This window comes from Mesoplodon mirus (assembly GCF_964341445.2).
Source record: "Mesoplodon mirus genome assembly, chromosome: 11".
NCBI lineage: Eukaryota > Metazoa > Chordata > Mammalia > Artiodactyla > Ziphiidae > Mesoplodon > Mesoplodon mirus.
Genome location: NC_138987.1, coordinates 53,184,904 through 53,203,796, shown reverse-complemented (window position 1 = coordinate 53,203,796; position 18,893 = coordinate 53,184,904). Strand labels below are relative to the sequence as shown.

Here is an 18,893-nt window from a genome sequence, read left to right as displayed (position 1 = left end):
GGGGATTCAGTGAAATAATGTAGGAAAGTGCTATGCAACCGGCTAGCGCCACATAAATACAGGGTGACGCAGTGCCTGGAGGCTGTAGAGTACACTGTGGGTGAGCCCAGCTCTAGAACCCCTCTCTGCCAAGTCCCTAATGTCTCAAGCTAGATAAGCTCTCTTAGAGAAGCTGCTCCTATTTCGATACCAAAGCTCTCCTAATAACCAAATAATCCAGGGATTCTGAAGGGCTGTCAGATGAAAAGACAGCTCAGAAATACTGGAGCTGTACAATTTTTATGGTAAAAATGCCTTTCCCTAACATTTATATTTTTTCTTTTGAATAGACCGTGTACGCTTTACCAACAATTGCATTTGCATTTGTCTGCCACCCGTCTGTCCTGCCAATTTACAGCGAGCTTAAAGAGTAAGAGATTTGTTTAATTTTTTTGCAAACTGAATCATTTTAGGGCCTCTCATTAATAGGCCAGTACTGTATTTAAAATAAATGGACTCATATGATGAACCCCCGCTGACTCATCACCCAGCTTCAACATTTACTTTCTGCCATTCTTGAGCAAGAAAAATCACAAACCTGCAGTATATTTTGGCCATAAATGTATAAAGTGGCTTAGGCTGGGGGCTTTTTCTTGTTAATTTGGTTTTTCAAATTCTATATTACTCAAGAGAGTTCAAGTATTTGTGTTGCTTTATGTTACTTATGATTATTTTGCAAGCGGATAATAATCATCTTCATACCCATCTGTGAACCACTAAATACACTGCATCTGATTTGCCTTTTGGTTTACTTGGAAAAGGCTGGTAAATCAGGCAGGAAGAAATTCATGTTAAGACCACAAACTGGACAAAAGAATATTGTTGTTCATTTCAAACTATTACAATGATTATATGGATTTGGTTTTGATTGCTGTTAGAGAAAACGAAAGCCCTGCTTATAAATTCCCTCATGGGTTCTCTTTTTAGCCTATTGTTATCAGACTTTCCACATAAAAATAGTCATCATGGCCTAGTGTCTTTTTTTGAGGGAACTGGTTTACAACTTATATAGGTTTCATGTGTACAACCTAATATTTCTCCTTCTGTAGACATTACATCCTGCTCACCACCAAAACTTTAGTTTCCATCCATCACCGTACAGTTGATCCCTTTTACGCATTTTGTCCTCCCCCATCCCCCCTCTGGTAACCACTACCCTATTCTCTGTAGCTACCTCCTTGGTTAGATTTATTCCTAGGTATTTTACTCTTTTTGTTGCAACTGTAAATGGATTGTTTTCTTAATTTATTTTTCTGCTAGCTCATCTTTAGCAAACAGAAACATGGCAGATTTTTGTATGTTGATTTTGTACCCTGCAACTTTACTGTACTTGTTTATTATTTCTAATAGTTTTTTGGTGGGGTCTTCAGGGTTTTCAATATATAAAATCGTGTCACCTGCAAACAGGGACAGTTTTCCAATTTGGATGCCTTTTATTTCGTTTTCTTCCCTAATCTCTCTGGCTAGGACTTTCGATACTAGGTTGAATAAGAGTGGTGAGAGTGGGCATACTTGTCCTCTTCCTCATTTTAGGGAGATAACTTCCAGTTTTTCATCATTGAGAATGATGTTAGCTGTGGGTTTGTCATAGGTGGCCTTTATTATGTTGAGGTATGTTCCTTCTGTACGCACTTCATTGAGTTTTTATCGTAAGTGGATATTTTGTTAATGTGGTATATCACATTGATTGATTTGTGAGTGTTGAACTATCCTTGCATCCCTGGAATAAATTCCACTTGATCACAGTGTATGATCCTTTTGATGTATTATTGTATTCAGTTTGCTAGTATTTTGTTGAGGATTTTTTGCATCCATGTTCATCAGAGATATTGGCCAGTAATTTTTTTTGTGTCATCTTTGTCTGGTTTTGGTATCATGGTGATGTTGACCTCATAAAATGTTAGGAGGCATTCCCTCCTCTTCAGAATTTTGGAAGAGTTTGAGAAGGATAGGTATTAAATCTTCTTTAAATGTTTGGTAGAATTCACCAGTGAAGCCCTCTGGTCCTGGAGACTTTTGTTTTTTGGGAGGTTTTTGATTACTGTTTCAATCTCTGTACTAGTGATCAGGCTATTCAAATTTTCTATTTCTTTATGATTCAGTCTTGGAAGGTTATATGATTCTAAGCATTTGTCCATTTCTTCTAGGTTGCCCAATTTGTTGGTGCATAGCTTTCATACTATTCTCTTGTAATCCTTTGTATTTCTGTGGTATCCATTGTTATTTATCCTCTTTTGTTTCTGATTTTATTTATCAGGGCCTTCTGTCTTTTTTTTCTTAGTGAGTCTAGCTAAAGGCTTGTCATTTTTCTTTATCTTTTCAAAGAATCGGCTCTTAGTTTCATTGATCTTTTCTATTGTCTTTTTAGTTTCTATTTCATTTATTTCCACTCTGATCTTTGTTTCCTTCCTTTGGACTTTGTTCTTTTTTGTCTAGTTCCTCTAGGTATCAGGTTAGATTGTTTATTTGAGATTTTTCTTGTTTCTTGAAGTAGGCATCATGGTATAGTCTTAAACTCAGAAAGATATACAATATAGCTATCTGTTTCCATTTGAAACAAAAATAAAGTTGATGTTATTTAGCATTGAATTCACTCCTTATTCTTCCCCTTTCATATTTAATTGATATGTGAGTAAACTTTGAAGTATCAGTATTTACATCTACCTATCTATGTGTTCATCAGGCTTACTTTATGACCTTATATTTAGGGTGTTTAAATATGTCTTTGGCATCTTTTACATTTAATAGTTCAGCTTTTAGCTTGTAATTTCCTCACGTGGGTACTTCTCAATTTTTCTCATTTTCCATATTCCCTTTTTTTGACACAATCAAATGTTGTGACTGTTGGTGGTTGACTGTTGAGTACAAGTCTTGTAGATTAATTGTTTGGGCAGTTAAAGAAACTTAGAGGTTCATGCAAACTCCCAGAGTAAACTTGACCTAAGAGAGAAAGAGAGAGCCCTTCATTATCCCAGCAGTGAGCTCTTAGGCACTCATTGCTCTGGAGACAAACAGGCTTCCCTGGGGCTATTCAGTGGGAAAACCGGAACTTAAATAGCAGCTTTAGCAACTGAACACCGAGGTCAAGTTGGAGCTCTGCCCCGATCTCTGGAGCTGAGAGAACAGCTTTGGAATTTATTCTGCCTTTTTCCTGTGCATGCTGAGTGTAGAGATAGTATCAAACAAATGTTAAAAAATACTGTTTGCTCTTCAGATGGGAACTCTATATTCTTTCAAAAGAATGGGGAAGAACATTCAAGGGATTGTTCATTACATGGCTCTCTCTCTCATAATACCCATTTGGTGTAAAAGAAGTTATTATAAACTGGCATATTTTCTGGGGGTAATTTCAGCTGGTCAGGTCAGCCCCAGCCTGATAGAAAGTTAAGTTCCATTCTTCAGTGTTAACACTGGTGCTTACATTCAGTAATGTGGTTTTTAATTTTTCAAATTCCTTTATCTTTGTTTTTAGTCGATCACAGAAAAAGATGCAGATGGTTTCAAATATCTCCTTTTTCGCCATGTTTGTTATGTATTTCTTGACTGCCATTTTTGGCTACTTGACATTCTATGGTAAGTACCTTCTGTCAGTACATAAATATAGGTATTAGTAAGTAAATTAGTAAAAATCAATATCAAAATCACTTTTAATATGATAGCCCAAAAAGCAACAAATCTGTCCATTGACTTTGCTGATCTTTTCTTCTACTTAAAGCAAATGGCAGTGGTTCCTTCGCATATTCATGCAGACTGCACAATAGAATAATTACTGAAATTAATTAATTAAATAATTACTGAAATACTGTAATTTTTTCTCCTAATACTGTCCTTAAAAGAAATTGCATTTTATAAGCATGCCACCTTTACTGAGGAAAGTTTAAAACTATAATCAAAGAAGGCTTTCCTAATTGCTGTTGAGAACTGGGTCATATTCCATTAATAGAAAAGAGAGACAGATTTTGAAAGGGAGAAAGAGCAGAGTGCTACACTCATGACACTCTGCATTAATTAAAAATAAAGCACCTGATTGTTCAGCTGCAGGTGGAGCCTTGCAACCATTTGAAGCAGTGACATAGAAAGTTAAAAGAAATGAAATCTGGAAAAGAACAAGGTTCCATTTGTAACTTTTATTGCCCCTGTATGAATAGTTTACCTTCTTTTACTACTTCTTCATCCTCTGCTTTTCCAGTCATCCTGCAACTTTATGTAACATCTTTCATTATCATTATAATTGGGGGCCTAATATAAATTTAAATACATAAATTTCACATTCTCTATTAAGTAATATTTCTTGGGGGCATTTTTTTTCGTAAACACAAATGTCTCAAAATTTAAACACATTTAGAGATGATCAATTCATCCTGGAGAGGAAGACTACCCTGATTATACAGTTGTATTATTACCTTTTTTTTTGGCCACACGGCATGGTTTGTGGGATCTTAGTTCCCCAACCAGGGATTGAACCCAGGCCCTCAGTAGTGGAAGCACCAAGTCCTAACCACTGGACCGCCAGGGAATTCCCTTATTAACATTCTCACAAGCAATGGAGAATAGCATTGTCTAATGAGTCCATAAATACCACATTTAATTTCTGCATAAAGATGGTGTTCTTAAGTTTCCTGCAGAGTTGCGGGGATTAGGGTGGGTAAAGGGAGGGAGGGAGAGAGAGAGCACCTAATGTTAGTTGCATGGTCTCACTGCAACCTTGTTCAAGCTATGATTTTTCTTGGCAAATCCATTTTTTTCCCACATAGAATACCAAACCCTTTCATACTCTTAGGTCAAAGAAAAAACTCAGCTATTTTTAGATGGTTATGAATTTTGAATCAAGTAAGTTAGAACTAAGGAGATTTTTATTGTAACCTAGGGCCCTTTTTCTAAAATTGAGACCAATCTCTGGCCCAGACTAGAATTGGAATTCTACACCCTGAACCTTGAGAAGGGAGGGAAACTACCGTTTGTCAAAGGAGTGAGCATTTTCGAGTTGGAGATAAGATGGCAGAGTAGGAGGACCTTGAGCTCACCTCTTCTCACGAGCACACCCAAATCACAACTAACTGCTCAAAAGTCATTGATAGGGCTTCCCTGGTGGTGCAGTGATTGAGAGTCCGCCTGCCGATGCAGGGGACACGGGTTCGTGCCCCGGTCCAGGAGGATCCCACATGCCGCGGAGCGGCTGGGCCCGTGAGCCATGGCCACTGAGCCTGCGTGTCCGGAGCCTGTGCTCCGCAACGGGAGAAGCCACAACAGTGAGAGGCCCGCGTAACGGAAAAAAAAAAAAAAAAGTCATTGATAAAAAAGACACAAGTGAGCATTCTTGCTCTCAGTGGCTGCCATTCTAGCTTTGGTTGTCTTTGAAATGACACTTTCTGAAGTTCAGAGTTGAGAAAAAGTTCAAAGTGGTGTATAAGCTAAGTACTTTTTTTATGAGGAAAACATACCTGGAAGAGAAGAATGATGAACTTCACCATGGTGAAGTTCCATGGGTACCTCTGCCGATTAGACATTGAGTTATAAGAGGAGAGTTTGAAAGTGGCCCCGGGGAGGCCTGCAGTCCACTTAGCAAGAGTGTTCGGTGTTGTTTGATGAGTGGCACCAAGTCGGGGAGAATCTAGATGAAGAAGGGCTTTGTGCTTCGACCGTATGGTATTTCTACCCCCAACTTACTCTTAGGTTTAGTGTAGTGTAAATTAAGCTCCCTACTTGGTGTAACTTCTTCTAGTGATTACTGTACATTCCTTTTTGCTACAGGTACGTGTGGACAGGTGGTACCCATCTCACACAGGGGATTTTTTTTTTTTTTTTTTTTTTTTTTGCGGTACGTGGGCCTCTCACTGTTGTGGCCTCTCCCTTTGCAGAGCACAGGCTCTGGACGCGCAGACTCAGCGGCCATGGCTCACGGGCCCAGGCACTCCGTGGCATGTGAGATCTTCCCGGACCGGGGCACGAACCCGTGTCCCCTGCATCAGCAGTTGGACTCTCAACCACTGTGCCACCAGGGAAGCCCACACAGAGGATTTTTCTTTTCAACTTTATAAATTGTGAATAGACACTTCTATACCCAGAACATTGCTTTCCTTGCCCTTTAGTTTACAAATTGTTTGTGGCTCAGAAAACCCGTCATTCCGTGATGTGCTTTTGTCTTGTTTTAACACCCTCTTACTATTCCCTTGTTTTAGAAAATGTGCATTCAGACCTCCTCCACAAGTATCAGAGTAAAGATGACATCCTCATCCTGACCGTGCGGCTGGCTGTCATTGTCGCTGTCATCCTCACTGTGCCGGTGTTATTTTTCACGGTGAGTAAAAGGCCTCAGTGCAACTTGAGAAAAGCTGAGGTCTCCTTGCAGAGCAAGCCTGCTGCAGGGAAGTCTCCTGCATCATTGAAACTGCATCAAGGAAGGATCCCAAGGCTCTTTGGAAAAAAAGTGGGATCAGTGAGTTAGGGTAACCTTCTAATGGAATGAATCTTCATTCTAATTTATCTGTCCCTCTTCTTTACAGAGAAATGTAGATAGACTGTTTGAATCCCATCATCCATGACAGGGGAATATAGAAGAACCAGAAGAGAACACTCAGTCATAGATAAAACAGAAATTATCCCCCTGCAAAAAAAAACTACCTATTGGTAAAGAAAAAGACTTCCCATCTTAAGTCAAAGCCCCCCTGCTTCCCAAACTGTTAAAGCTATCTATAAACTCACTAGGTGTGACAAAACATGTCCCAAATGCCTGTGCACCAATCTTTCAGTCACTGCTGAGAAATGTGAAAGGCAGCACGCTGTGGGCATTACGGAATTTTTTGTTTTCTTTTCCTGCAGGTTCGTTCTTCTTTATTTGAACTGGCTAAGAAAACAAAGTTTAATTTATGTCGTCATGTCTTGGTGACCTTCATACTCCTGGTTATTATCAACTTGTTGGTGATCTTCATACCCTCCATGAAGGATATTTTCGGAGTCGTAGGTATGGCTTTCTGACTTTCTGCTTATTCTATTTACAATAGCTGTTTAGAAACCTGAAGTTTCACAATAACAACCTCAAACTTTGTTTTTTCTTATTTTTCAGGAGTTACATCTGCTAATATGCTTATTTTCATTCTTCCTTCATCTCTTTATTTAAAAATCACAAGCCAAGATGGAGATAAAGGAACTCAACAAATTTGGGTATGTCTCATGCCAGCCACTCTCATTTTTCTGATTAGTTTTTCACTGAAATATATCAAATAAATAGTCCATCTCCACCAATTAACACTACTTTTAGTGATCACAAAAGTAAGCAGCAGTCCTAGTGTTTGCCCATTTGGGAAATTTAAAATCAGAATCATATCAGAATCTTCTCCATTCCCTCAAAATATTTTCAGGTTTTGCCCTTATTGTGCCTTAGCTCTTGCTCTGCGAGGGCAGGGCCAACTGAAAGATTAGACGTTTATCATCCTGTGTCTCTGTAGCGTAATGCCTTGTCTTTAGCAAGACCTGAAGTGGAAAGGGGCTCAAAGATTTTATGCAGTCTGCTGTTTCAGTACAATTCCTAGTCCTGTAACTCCATGCTACAGCCCAGGGAACCTGCAATGCCTTAATTTAAATGGCTGAGTTAGTGTAAAGAGTCTTTTTATGATTTGACAGAAATGCTTTGGAGCAACAGACCTGGATTCAGAAACTACCTTTCTATATTGGGATTCTTGTTTCCAGGTCTGGTGAAGTTCAAGGGCATCTTGAAGGTGGTGCACTTGGAGGCAGTGAGGGAAGCAGGGGTGAAGTGGCTGCTACATGAGTACCTTCTGGAGCACCATTATGTTTGGCTTCGGAGAAGGCTTCTCAGCCGCCCTCCCAGATAGTGTAAGCACTCCAATCCACATGTTACCTGAGTCAGCAGACCCGGATGAGAGACGTAGGCATGGGGGATCATCGCTGTGCATTTAGGAGAAGCAGCATTGATGCTGATAGAGCATCTACTTCCCCAACAGAATTATCCCTAAAGCCATAAATCCCCAGTCCTTCTAGATCTGACCACTGGGGACTTCATGAGGACAGAGAGGAAGGAGCAGTCACTCTGGCACAGCAGTAAAGTAAACTAAGATTAAGTCTGACGATGATGGAGACCTATTGCCCGTGAATTCTCTGGGCCTCTCCAACCCTGCTCCCGTTTTAAAACTGCTAGGAGGATCTACCAAATAGCATTAGACAAGGGATCCAGTCCATGTGGGGACCCAGTGGGAGTGACACCAGACTGGTGATGGTGAGCCTGTGTGCAACCCTCCCAATGCCACCCTTCAGCTTCTCCCCTTCCCTTACCTCTGTCTCCCCATCCAGACTCTAGTCCAGCCCCCCTGGCTCTCATGATGCTTCATCCTTCTCCCTGAATTTCAGCTCTCATTGGAAACTCTCAAGGCCGAGCAGTTTATAATCTCGAGTTCTCCAGATCCTAGAGTTAGTAACCTGCCCCCCGTGGCCTTCATCAACCCTTGAAATAACTTCGTTTTGGACACCCATTTCCTATGTTCACTCGATCAAATCTACTTTGCTTTTTGATATCCCTTTAACACTTTTTCAAACAGAAATGTTTGCCTGCCAGTGATAAACCTAGGTTGGTTGGTAAAGAGTAATGAAATGACCTGTATGTTTTCTAAGCCATTCTTTTTTTCGGTTGTCATCTTAGTCTGAAAGAAGCTGTGAGGATACCGTCAGCTGTAGGACAGATTCACTCTGAGGTGACTGTGAAGTCAAAGAACAGAATGCAGAGGATGGTTCTGTTAGCTGGTTTTTCTTAGTTTCCCATCCTTGGAGAATCAGATGCACACAGTTTTAGAAAGATTCTCACGGTTCAGCAATAGTTGTAACAAACTCCAAAAACAGAGGGACTCAAAAAGAGAGGGAAAGCATATCTGTTTTTTCCCAGGTATGTGTGGGAAATGTTTGCTTCCCTGAAAATAACCATTGCCTTTCTGTCACTCCAGGCTGCCCTTTTCTTGGGTCTGGGGGTGGTGTTTTCCCTGGTCAGCATTCCCTTGGTTATCTACGACTGGGCCTGCTCATCAAGTGGTGATGAAGGCCACTGAGACCAGATGGAAAAAGAAACAGTCAAGTTACCACTCATCAGCAAGCCCTCATCACATCCTTTGCAAGTTTACAGAAGCAAACAGAAATTTACAAGATACACAATGGAATAACACTTTGGTAACAAAACAGAGACCTGTTTCTATCATGGTTCATGTCCCTCCAAGATTGGGGATCAATTTTAAGGATTATGGATTTCTTTTGTTCCAAATTTCACGCAATCATATTTTCCAGTACTTTTCACAATCAGTTATTTTTCACTCTCCTAACTCTGTTTTTTGTGATTTCATCGTCTCTTAGAACTTGGAAGCCATGAGCATCCATCATGTTTATTTATTGCACATCCAGATTCTGACATAATTTTCCTACTGATGTTCAGCTTATAATATCTGTACCTTTTTAGAAAAGAAAAGAGTCTTGAATTGTATATATTTATTTTGCTTTACAGAAAAAAAATGGTTTCGTAAATAATTTGCCTATTTTGGTTAACATAGCACATAGGGATAATCATATGAGAGTCACAGGGTGCGCACCCTTGCTGGATCAGAGGATGCCCAATATTTGAGGCAGCTCTGATCACCTGGCAGCTGAGCTTCAGCAGCCCATGGCCTCGCTGGCACTGCATCCCACTCTGTGCAGAGATATTCTCTGGTGACTGTTCTCAGCTGGGAAGGGGATGGGAATGATTCTTACCTTGGTAAACATACTAATCTACACATCTGGGTAATCTAGCAAATGAAGTTTTGTTTCCCCCTTGACAATTTCTGTCAGAGTTACTCTAATCTGCATCAACTTCTATTGGGGAAGACCCATGATACCTTTGTAACAAATTGAGAAGCAAGAGTCCTACAAAAAAGATTGTCCCAAATGCCTAAGGAAATATTCCTCGGATGCAGATACCCTTCAGCCCTACATCGGTATTGTTGAAGGGGGAAAAACATTTTCTTAAATTACAAACCCAGCAGCTTTTACTCATGTCCACCAGCTTTTTGCACAGAGAATCATGTGTATCTAACCAAGGATGATCTAGGATAAGTAATTCCTGTTTTATATTGGGTACCTTAGGGGGGTCTTTAAAAGACTTGTTTTATATCTATAAATTTAGGTTATTACAAATATAAGATTTTTGTACCTTAAATAAGCCTCATTCCTATTTCTTCTCCATTAACCATCCATCCAGTCTTGAAAAAAGAAAACGAGCCCTCAGAGATGGTCTTTGAGAAGAACACATGATGAAATCACTGTGTACCTTTCTTCCCCCAGTTGGGGACTTTGGCGTCTGTGCTCTCTCTCTTCTCGCCCCTAGTCAAGGGTGGACCGTTACTGCCCACCTGACGTGAACCACACAGGAGCACAGAGTTGCCTCACACTCTTACCCCAGCCCCTCTCCTAAAGCAAGTGAAGGAAACTACAGAGAGGCTGAAAAAGAAGAGAGTTTGGGGCAAGGTAGCTTGGAAAGGCATGAGACACAGTATAGAAACCCAGCACCGCATTCTGCCTGAGCTGGGCCATCACCTGTGATTGGATTGTCCGTATCACACCGTGAGAAGTGTGTGTACCCTGTGAGCTGGTCACTTGAAACAGGGCTTGTGTTTTATCTGCATCCTGGTTGAATTCCGCAGACACGTAAGTTCACCAAGCACAGATTTCTTATCCAGAGATAAGTGGACTCTAACCGCAGACTCTTGGCAGAGTTTCCAGGCACTTAGCTCTGGGCTCTGTTCCTCCTCCACTGAGACCCTCAGAGGCCTCCACACTTACCGGGAGTAACACGGAAATGTCCCCTTCCCTTTACAGACTAATGTCCCATAGAGAGCGCGGGCATCAGAGCACTCTCTCGTGATCCTCTTGGGGGAAAAGGAGAAGTTATTTCCTGCATTTCTTAGTGGCATCATCGTAGCTTTTACCATAATGCTCCAGAATTACATGCACATTAGGTCAGAGTTCAGGTGTTTAGATATGAGTACCTACCTATATATGAATTCCTAACCTAGTAAAATCCACAGCCATCTCTGTCCTTCCTTAGCAGTGTCTTCCATGTTAGATGAGCAGGAGAGAAACTCAACAAAACAAGTTGGCTGGCCCTTTGAGCTGTCCAGGGCACCAAATAATGAAATAGCCAGATAGTGGATGACCCTCCATTAAAAAAACTACAAAATTTAGCCTGCAAGCTATATTATGCTGCTTTCTATTTTCTTCATTAATTTATAACAATTCATTTTATGCCCACAGAGTCCATTTAGAAGATGATCATTAGCTCTTGGGATGTGTAGTGATATTTTTGGATCTCTGGATTTTATGTGTCAGGACAAGGAATTTTTATTATTATTTAAAATATACTTGTTTAGAGGAGGCACATTGTTGTGAATGTCTGTGATACTACAGGTTTTTTAAAATCTTCTTTGTAATGTTTATCTAAGTTTATTGTTGACTGAATATAATCGACCCTACTGTAATTTGTCCAATATCACTGACTAATTACATCATTTGTGTGGGATTAGCTGTAAAGTGTACTGCCCTTATTCTCATTCAGAGCAGTGAACCGGTAGCCAAAAATACATGTACCACAGATGTTAGGTAGAATTTAAATAACACAGTCAAGTGCTGTAGAAGTTTTTCTGCTAAATGAGTAGACGAACGAATATTATACCTTAGCCTTTGGGAGCAGCACGTTTTCCTTTGGTAGATAGGATCTCAGCACTAGTGAACAGTGCCAGCTTCGTACTTTGGCTTATGAACTGTTCTCTAGTTATAATACAGCACACTGTAAATCCCTAGTTTCCTTCATGTTACTTCCTGGAAGTGGGGTTGCAAAGTGTATACGGGAAAGAAGTCCAGTCTTGTTAAGCACGGGCAACCCCCAGTTTGTATGCAGACCATGTTGTAAAACTGTCAGTTGTTTGCAACCTGGAATGCATTTTCCTTTAGAATCCAGGTTATACATGATGGTTAGGCCCCCCAGACCAGCTAGAGAAAATGATCTAAGCCCATAGTTTAACTGAAATAGGATAATATAACAAGATGGCTGAAGAACCTACACACTAAATATAACATTGTTTCTAGGGGGTATTTGTTCAGAGTTGCCAAGAATCCCTCACTCGTTGTTAGTGGAATCTGGATTGCCCACTCCAGTCACACACCACCAATTAGAGGTGCCCAGAGTGGCCTGAAGCTAGGTCTCCAGCAAAGGAGGGGTCCAGCAAAGGAGGGGGACCAAGTTCAGGGCCACCAGAGACCTCGTGGTAGGAGAAGGGTTACGGAGGATGAAGGGTCCTCCTGTGGGCCGTAAACCGCCAGGGACGTTCTCCGCTGCTACCCTTTTCTCTGGAGTCTCAGGCCTGGCCTACCTGCTTCTATTTGTAGGACCTCTTGCTCCTGGAGTTCGTCTCCTTCCCTCCCGCTACCAAAAAGGATGCCACTGCATAGCTTCTCCCACATGCCAGTCGTGGAAGCCAGCACACAGCACTTTTAATGGGTTTAGTGCTAGTAAACCATGGTTTAACTGCCCAGTAATCAAATGGGGGTAAAAAAGCTCTCTACCCACTTCTCCTTTTTTACATTTGCAGACCCTGTTGAGAAGGGCATCCGTGGGTCATGGCCGTGGGGCTTGGGGTGGACAAAGGACTGTGGTAAGGTGTCACGGTATTTCAGAGGACACCTCAGACAGTTACCCCAGAATTGGCTTCTTTCTGGAGTTGGAGTCAAGCCTCCAAGCCAGTGGTTCTCAAAGTGGGGATCCCCGGACCAGAAGCATCACCATCACCTGGGAACTCGTTGGAATGCACATTCTTAGGCCCCACCCCAGACCCAGTAAAATCAGAAACTCTCAGGGTGGAGGCCCAGCAAACTGTGTTTTAAAAAGCCCTGCCAGTGAGCCAGTTTGTCTCTCCTTTTCCTTTCCATTAGTCCTGCCCATAATTCTCTGAGGGTGGTTCCTAGGGCTCACGGACAAGAAGTGGGAAGCAGGACTTAGGGAGGGGAGGAAGGGGCCTCGTCGCAGCCCCCTTCCCACTGGAAATGCTGGTACAGGCGCATCATTGTAAGCGGGGCTCGCACGGGCTGACACACCATAAGATTACAGTTATGGCAGCTGTGAAGAAATAAAAGTGAGGTGTTTGGGGTTTGGGTTTTTTTTTCTTTCTTTCTTTTTTGAAAGGAATTAAATGATATACCATTTGTAAATGCAACCTCAGAGGAAATGCTGAATTCGTGTCAGGAGTAAGTTCTCCAGAGTGTTTGGGTTCAGTGTATGGCGATCAACCCTGTCCTCCCTTAAAAGTGAATTCTCTGCTGCAAGTGCTTCACTGCATGAGGGGCTACAAACTGCTCAGAAAAAATTAGTGCTCAGCTCGGTTTCAGTGGATCAGAGTTCTGGACGGCACGTTTTGTTGAGGTGGAAGTGGGGCGGAGGTCAGTGAAATGATCAGATACATGATTTTATGCCTTAGTGCAAAAGCCATCAATCAGTTCCCCTCTGTTTATCAGTGTAGTGGCATGAGGCTTAGAAAGGGTGTAAACTTTAAGAATGTAATTCCTCCATTCCAGTTCACAGTAAACTTCTAGCCCCTTTCAAAATAAAGACGATTGAGACTGCATCATTTAACGATGTTAATGAATGTTTCCTTAGAGATGGCAGACCTGAGAATCTTTTAGCAGCAGAATACACTTCCTCTAAAATACACACGGTGAATTATTTATAGTTATCTAAGGCTTTCAGGTACAAACTGGGGATGGGGTGGCTGACAACTGAAAAATACCACTAAATCTTAAAGGGAAAGTTCTTGAAAAACTTGTTAAATTCACAAGGCTCAGATCTTTAGGATTTTCTTGGAGGAAGGACTGTGAAACTGGGCCCATGTGCATACAGGCTTGAATTTGTGCTTTTAAAAGGAAGAATCTATGCAGTTGAGGCTTATTGTAAGAAATACTTCATTTGTATGTAAATATATTGTAAATAAACAGGAGGCTGTATATTTTTGCAGTTGTTGATCCACATTGAAATAGAAGTCGCTAGTATCTGCATATCAAGAATGTTTTCATAGATATTAGCAGTTTTGTTTGGGAATTAGAAAAACTTACATTCTCTCCCCGGTAACATAGTTCTCTCAATGTAAACTTGGAAAGTACAAGTCTTACTTAATTGTTTAGAGAGAGAAATGTCTGAGAAATAGTTTCGTTGATTTCTTATACTGGTATAAAGATCAATTATTTCAAAGCTAGTCTTCTGAGATACAAATAAGGAACATTTTAGATCCAAATTATTGCCATATAGAAATAGATATACCCAAAGTAACGAGTTGTTTCTTCATAATGCTGTTTCACCGTTAACACTGATACCACTACACAGCATTTATGAAAACAGAATTTGGGGAGGAGAACGGTTTTTTGGTTGTTTTTTTTTTTTCAAAATTGAATTGCTGCATTTCCCAAACTTTGGGATCTCTGAAAGGGGGGAAAGACCTGAATATTAAATGTGAGCACAAATATGAAGAAAAGAAAATAAAACCCATTATTTTATCAAGCTTTTGCAAGACTTGCATGTTTGCCTTTTCTTTTCAGTGTCAATGCCAACATAGGCTGTGTTAAGTCATATTTTCCCAAAACACTTGAATCTTGATCGTTGGTATGTAATCCGCTCACTAGAGTTCAGTGTATTTTAGACTTCATCTAAGTCCAGTGCGTGTAGCACACCACTGTTTTATTAATGTAAAAACCTTGTAAATGAATTTCAGATGGATGATTTAAGTGAGTCACAAGTCACAAAACTTTGCCATTCGTGGTTGATCAAACACATAGTTCCCCCCCCCACAGGATGTGGTGTAAATAAAGACATGTAAGAAGTTCTGTTCTATAACTGCTCTGTTAACATAGTTTTTAAACATTAAAAATGTGGAGTAAAAGTATTTATGAATTTTTGTCTTCATTCTTCTGGGGTGCAGTACTAAAAAGGGAGGTATTTAGGTACTTACACACTATTTGGGATTGTTGGAGACAGATTTGACACGTTTGTCAGTGTTCTGGGACACCGAGAGTTCATGGAAGATTATATTCAGGTGCCCAAACTTTAAAAGTTACTTCCGATAGAAATCTATCCGATCTGAAGCACATTACATCGTTTCCATCCTTCGCAATCAGAGTAGGCTGAACATAATATTTTCTTCTTAAACTCAGGTTCATCTTTATGAATATCAATTTCTGTGCCATCTTGTGGGAGGGACTCTAGTCTTCCTCTACCCGCACTGCAACCACCCATAAAATAGGAAATCCTATCGACGCTTCCATTTCTCCAGGAACTATTGAGGGGAAAGCTCCTGCAGCCTCATTTCCATATCCATCACTGGCTCCTCCCCATGATCTTAGGAAAGTTTTTATCAGACCATGATGGCAAGATGGCCATAGTCTGATATCCAAATTCCTCTGTGGACAGGGTTAGTGCATGAACCACCTGGACCTTCATCGTATGACTGGCTGTGAGGCTGCTCTCGACTCTCCCTGGGCTGCCCAGGAGACAGCCCATTCTGCAGGGCCACCTTGGCACCCGTGTGGATCTCATGGTGGAAATTTGGGGTCCAGGAGGCCAAGCTGTGGACTCCAATCTGACTTCATTAGCAATAAGGCTGATACTTTTATCCTTATGTGCCTCCTGTTTCTATTTCTTAATTAATCAAAACCCCAGGGACAAAGGGTGTGAGTCATCATCACTTTCCAACCCAAGCAGTTGTAAAAGTGCATACATGCAAAAGACTTGAGAATATGAGCAGGTTTTGTTATAAATCAGAAGGTCTGGTCCTGCTGTGGTTTTGATGGTTCTGACTTCTTCCACTACAGTTCCATGCGTGTCTGCTAATACTGTTCTCTTCTGCCCTATTCTACACAATTGTCTGGGTATGCATTATTCTACCCTTCCAAAATGGAATAAACTATGGACTTACTGATTACTTTGCAACTCAGAAAACCTGCTCGCTTACCTTCTAGATTTATAATTCGGTTCTGTTTCGTTAGCCCAGTCTGGAAGGGGTTGATGAGGCCCAAATAACGGAGCCAATTTTTGGTATGCCAATGTTTTATCTTTCATTAGTTTACATTTTAGACTACTCCAAATTGGCAGGACACTCTGTTCTTTGGTAGGGTTACTGCAACATCATCATAACCTGCCAAATTATCAAACTGTATTATAAAGCAATAACACTTAAAACAGATTTATACTGAAATAAATAGATCATAATAGAGAACACAAATAACATGAGAAAAATGGCCTTTCAAATTAATGGGGAAAATATGGGTTACTCAATAAATGGTGAAAAAATGACTAGCTTTTTGAAGATAATAAAGCTATATCCTTGTATTGCCCCTTATATCTAAAAAAAGCTCATATATATTAAAGACTTTAAAACACACAGGTAAATAGTTCTATTTTTTTACAAAGGTAGAAATATGACTCATACAAAGTGTCAAAATATTTATCTAGTTCATTATTTTTTGTTTTGTTTTAAATTTATTTTATTTATTTATTTTTTGGCTGCATTGGGTCTTAGTTGCTGCATGCGGGCTTTCTCTAGTTGCGGTGAGCCGGGGCTACTCTTCATTATGGTGCATGGGCTTCTCATTGCGGTGGCTTCTCTTGTTGCGGAGCACAGGCTCTAGGCGCACGGGCTTCAGTAGTTGTGGCTCGTGGGCTGTAGAATGCAGGTTCAGTAGTCGTGGAGCACAGGCTTAGTTGCTTCGCGGCATGTGGGATCTTCCCGGACCAGGGCTCAAACCCGTGTCCCCTACATTGGCAGGTAGGTTCTTAACCACTGCGCCACCAGGGAAGCCCTATTTCATTATTAATAAAGGAACAATTAAGATGTTTTAAAATGGTTCAAAGGAGAATTCAAAGAACAGACACATATATGAGCAATCAGGGATGCTGAAATGAATTTGCTAATAGATGAAAAGCTGGCCTTCTCCACAGAGGGAAATCAGTTACATCTCCATCAGACAGAATTCATTTGCTTCTCTGGGCAATAGTCATTTCTGTCTCTATCAGTTTTCTACAATTTAACAGGTTATAAAATAGCTCAAAGGCAAAAAAAAGAGAAAGCAATATTCATTTAGAATCAGATAACTCAGAAGGGACATCTAGTATTACATAGGTAGTAAACCCAATCATTTTTTTGCTCCTTTCAAATTCTCAAATGCTTTCCAATTTTCCTAATAACTTTCTTCTTTTCAACCATAAAAATCTCAAAAGATTATTCTTGGTTATTAAAAAAGAAAGACTGGCCTCATTAGGTTTGGCCTGATAATTTGCATAGGTGCCGCAGGTGTTAATTAACCACATAGGCTTTCTTGGGTTTGCTTTGCAAATCCGGAGGCATGCAGTACTGAACAGCTATTGGAGCACAGAATTGCACTTTTAAAAGTCTCTATTATTTGCCAGCTCAAGGCTAGGAAAGCAAGCCCAAGAAACCCCACCGTATTTCACCTGTGCTGTCTAGAAATTTGGATGAATTCCTCTCCATTTGAGTTCCCCTCAAATTTCCTAAGGATCCTGCCCTTCCAGGAAGTGCCCTTTCTTACCATCTATAAGGATGGTACTAGGCCAGCTTTCCTGGGATGGTTTTGTAGGCATTGGCTTTATAAGTAAAATCAACCTTGGGTCCTTAGAGGTGTTTGATTAAATGAGCATCATTCACAAACATGATATTACAAGGAATTGATACACAATTTTTCCAACTATATACTGGTAGAAAGGAAATAATGCAAATAACTCTATTGCTGTGAAAAGGTAAAGGAACTCAGAGCTTTTTAATTTGGAGGCAGAGGCTTTACAAAAGCAGAGTCCACTGAGTTGTAGGTTAAAGACAGCTTAAGAAGAAAGAGAAATGGCCTCCTTATATATCCAGAAAATAAGAGTATTAAAACAGCCTCAACACAACCACAGTAAGATTTCCATTCCTTGTAATTATGCTCTGCTGGATCTTGGGTTAATTTTCTGCCTTCATAAAGTTGTCTGTTTCTGGACTAAAAGCGGTCGTGTAAATCCACACTCACTCCACAGGTACAGCTTGAAAGTTGTCTAAGTAATGTCACCTCAGAAGCTCGTACCCAGGAGTCTATTCTTTGAAGTGTTAATAGTTTAATGCACTTGGCACACTCCTTTTCCATGAGTTGCTGGGCCTGTGTGTCTTTGCTAAAGAACCAGATTTGGGCCTGTAGCTTATAACAGGGCCTCAGGCAAGTTTCAAGGAGAAATAGAAGAGGCTATTTGATAATGAGATGGAAAGGCTGTGGTTCATTTACTAGGTAACTAATGGTTTCCACTCTATCACAGGTATCATTCCAGGTAACCTTGAAGAGCTGTGTAGTATTCCACTGAAAGGACACCCAGTAATCATTTTTACCTATTTCAAAGCCTTTCACTGTTTTCCTATCACTGTCTGTATATCTGTATCTCATATATATAAGATCTTAAAGAGGGGAAGGCCTTCCTTCGTACAAAAATACAGAAGTCACAAAAGAAGTAATGGATCTATAAAATTGTGCAACTCTCTATGACTTACAAAAGTGCCAAAGGGCAAAAAACCCAAAAATCCAAATGATAGACAAAACTAACATTTGCTACACATGGGTTGCAACTGGTATGACCTGACTCTCAAATTTGAGGTCAAAACTATTCAAAGTATTCCCTTGGTCACATTACCAGGATGCCCCATGTCTCTTTCTTGATACTCCCTCCCCTCCAAATTGTCCAAGAACCCTCGAGGCATTTGGCTCCAGAAGTGCTTACTTCCAAACTCCAGGCAAAAGAGAAACTTACT

The 18,893-nt window shown here is 40.6% G+C and overlaps 1 protein-coding gene across 4 annotated transcripts in view; it reads left to right on the top strand.

Annotated features, from left to right (window-relative positions):
* Positions 1-14,611, top strand: part of SLC38A1 (solute carrier family 38 member 1) — a 71,310-nt gene extending 56,699 nt beyond the window's left edge. For all 4 annotated transcript variants that reach the window (XM_082635391.1, XM_082635392.1, XM_082635389.1 and 1 more), the window contains 6 exons: positions 330-409; positions 3,512-3,612; positions 6,219-6,337; positions 6,859-7,000; positions 7,103-7,200; positions 8,991-14,611. In XM_082635391.1, coding sequence (XP_082491517.1) covers positions 330-409; positions 3,512-3,612; positions 6,219-6,337; positions 6,859-7,000; positions 7,103-7,200; positions 8,991-9,092 — 642 coding nt within the window. In that variant the 3' untranslated portion in view covers positions 9,093-14,611. The remainder of the gene's footprint in view (positions 1-329; positions 410-3,511; positions 3,613-6,218; positions 6,338-6,858; positions 7,001-7,102; positions 7,201-8,990) is intronic.
* Positions 14,612-18,893: the final 4,282 nt, after the last annotated feature.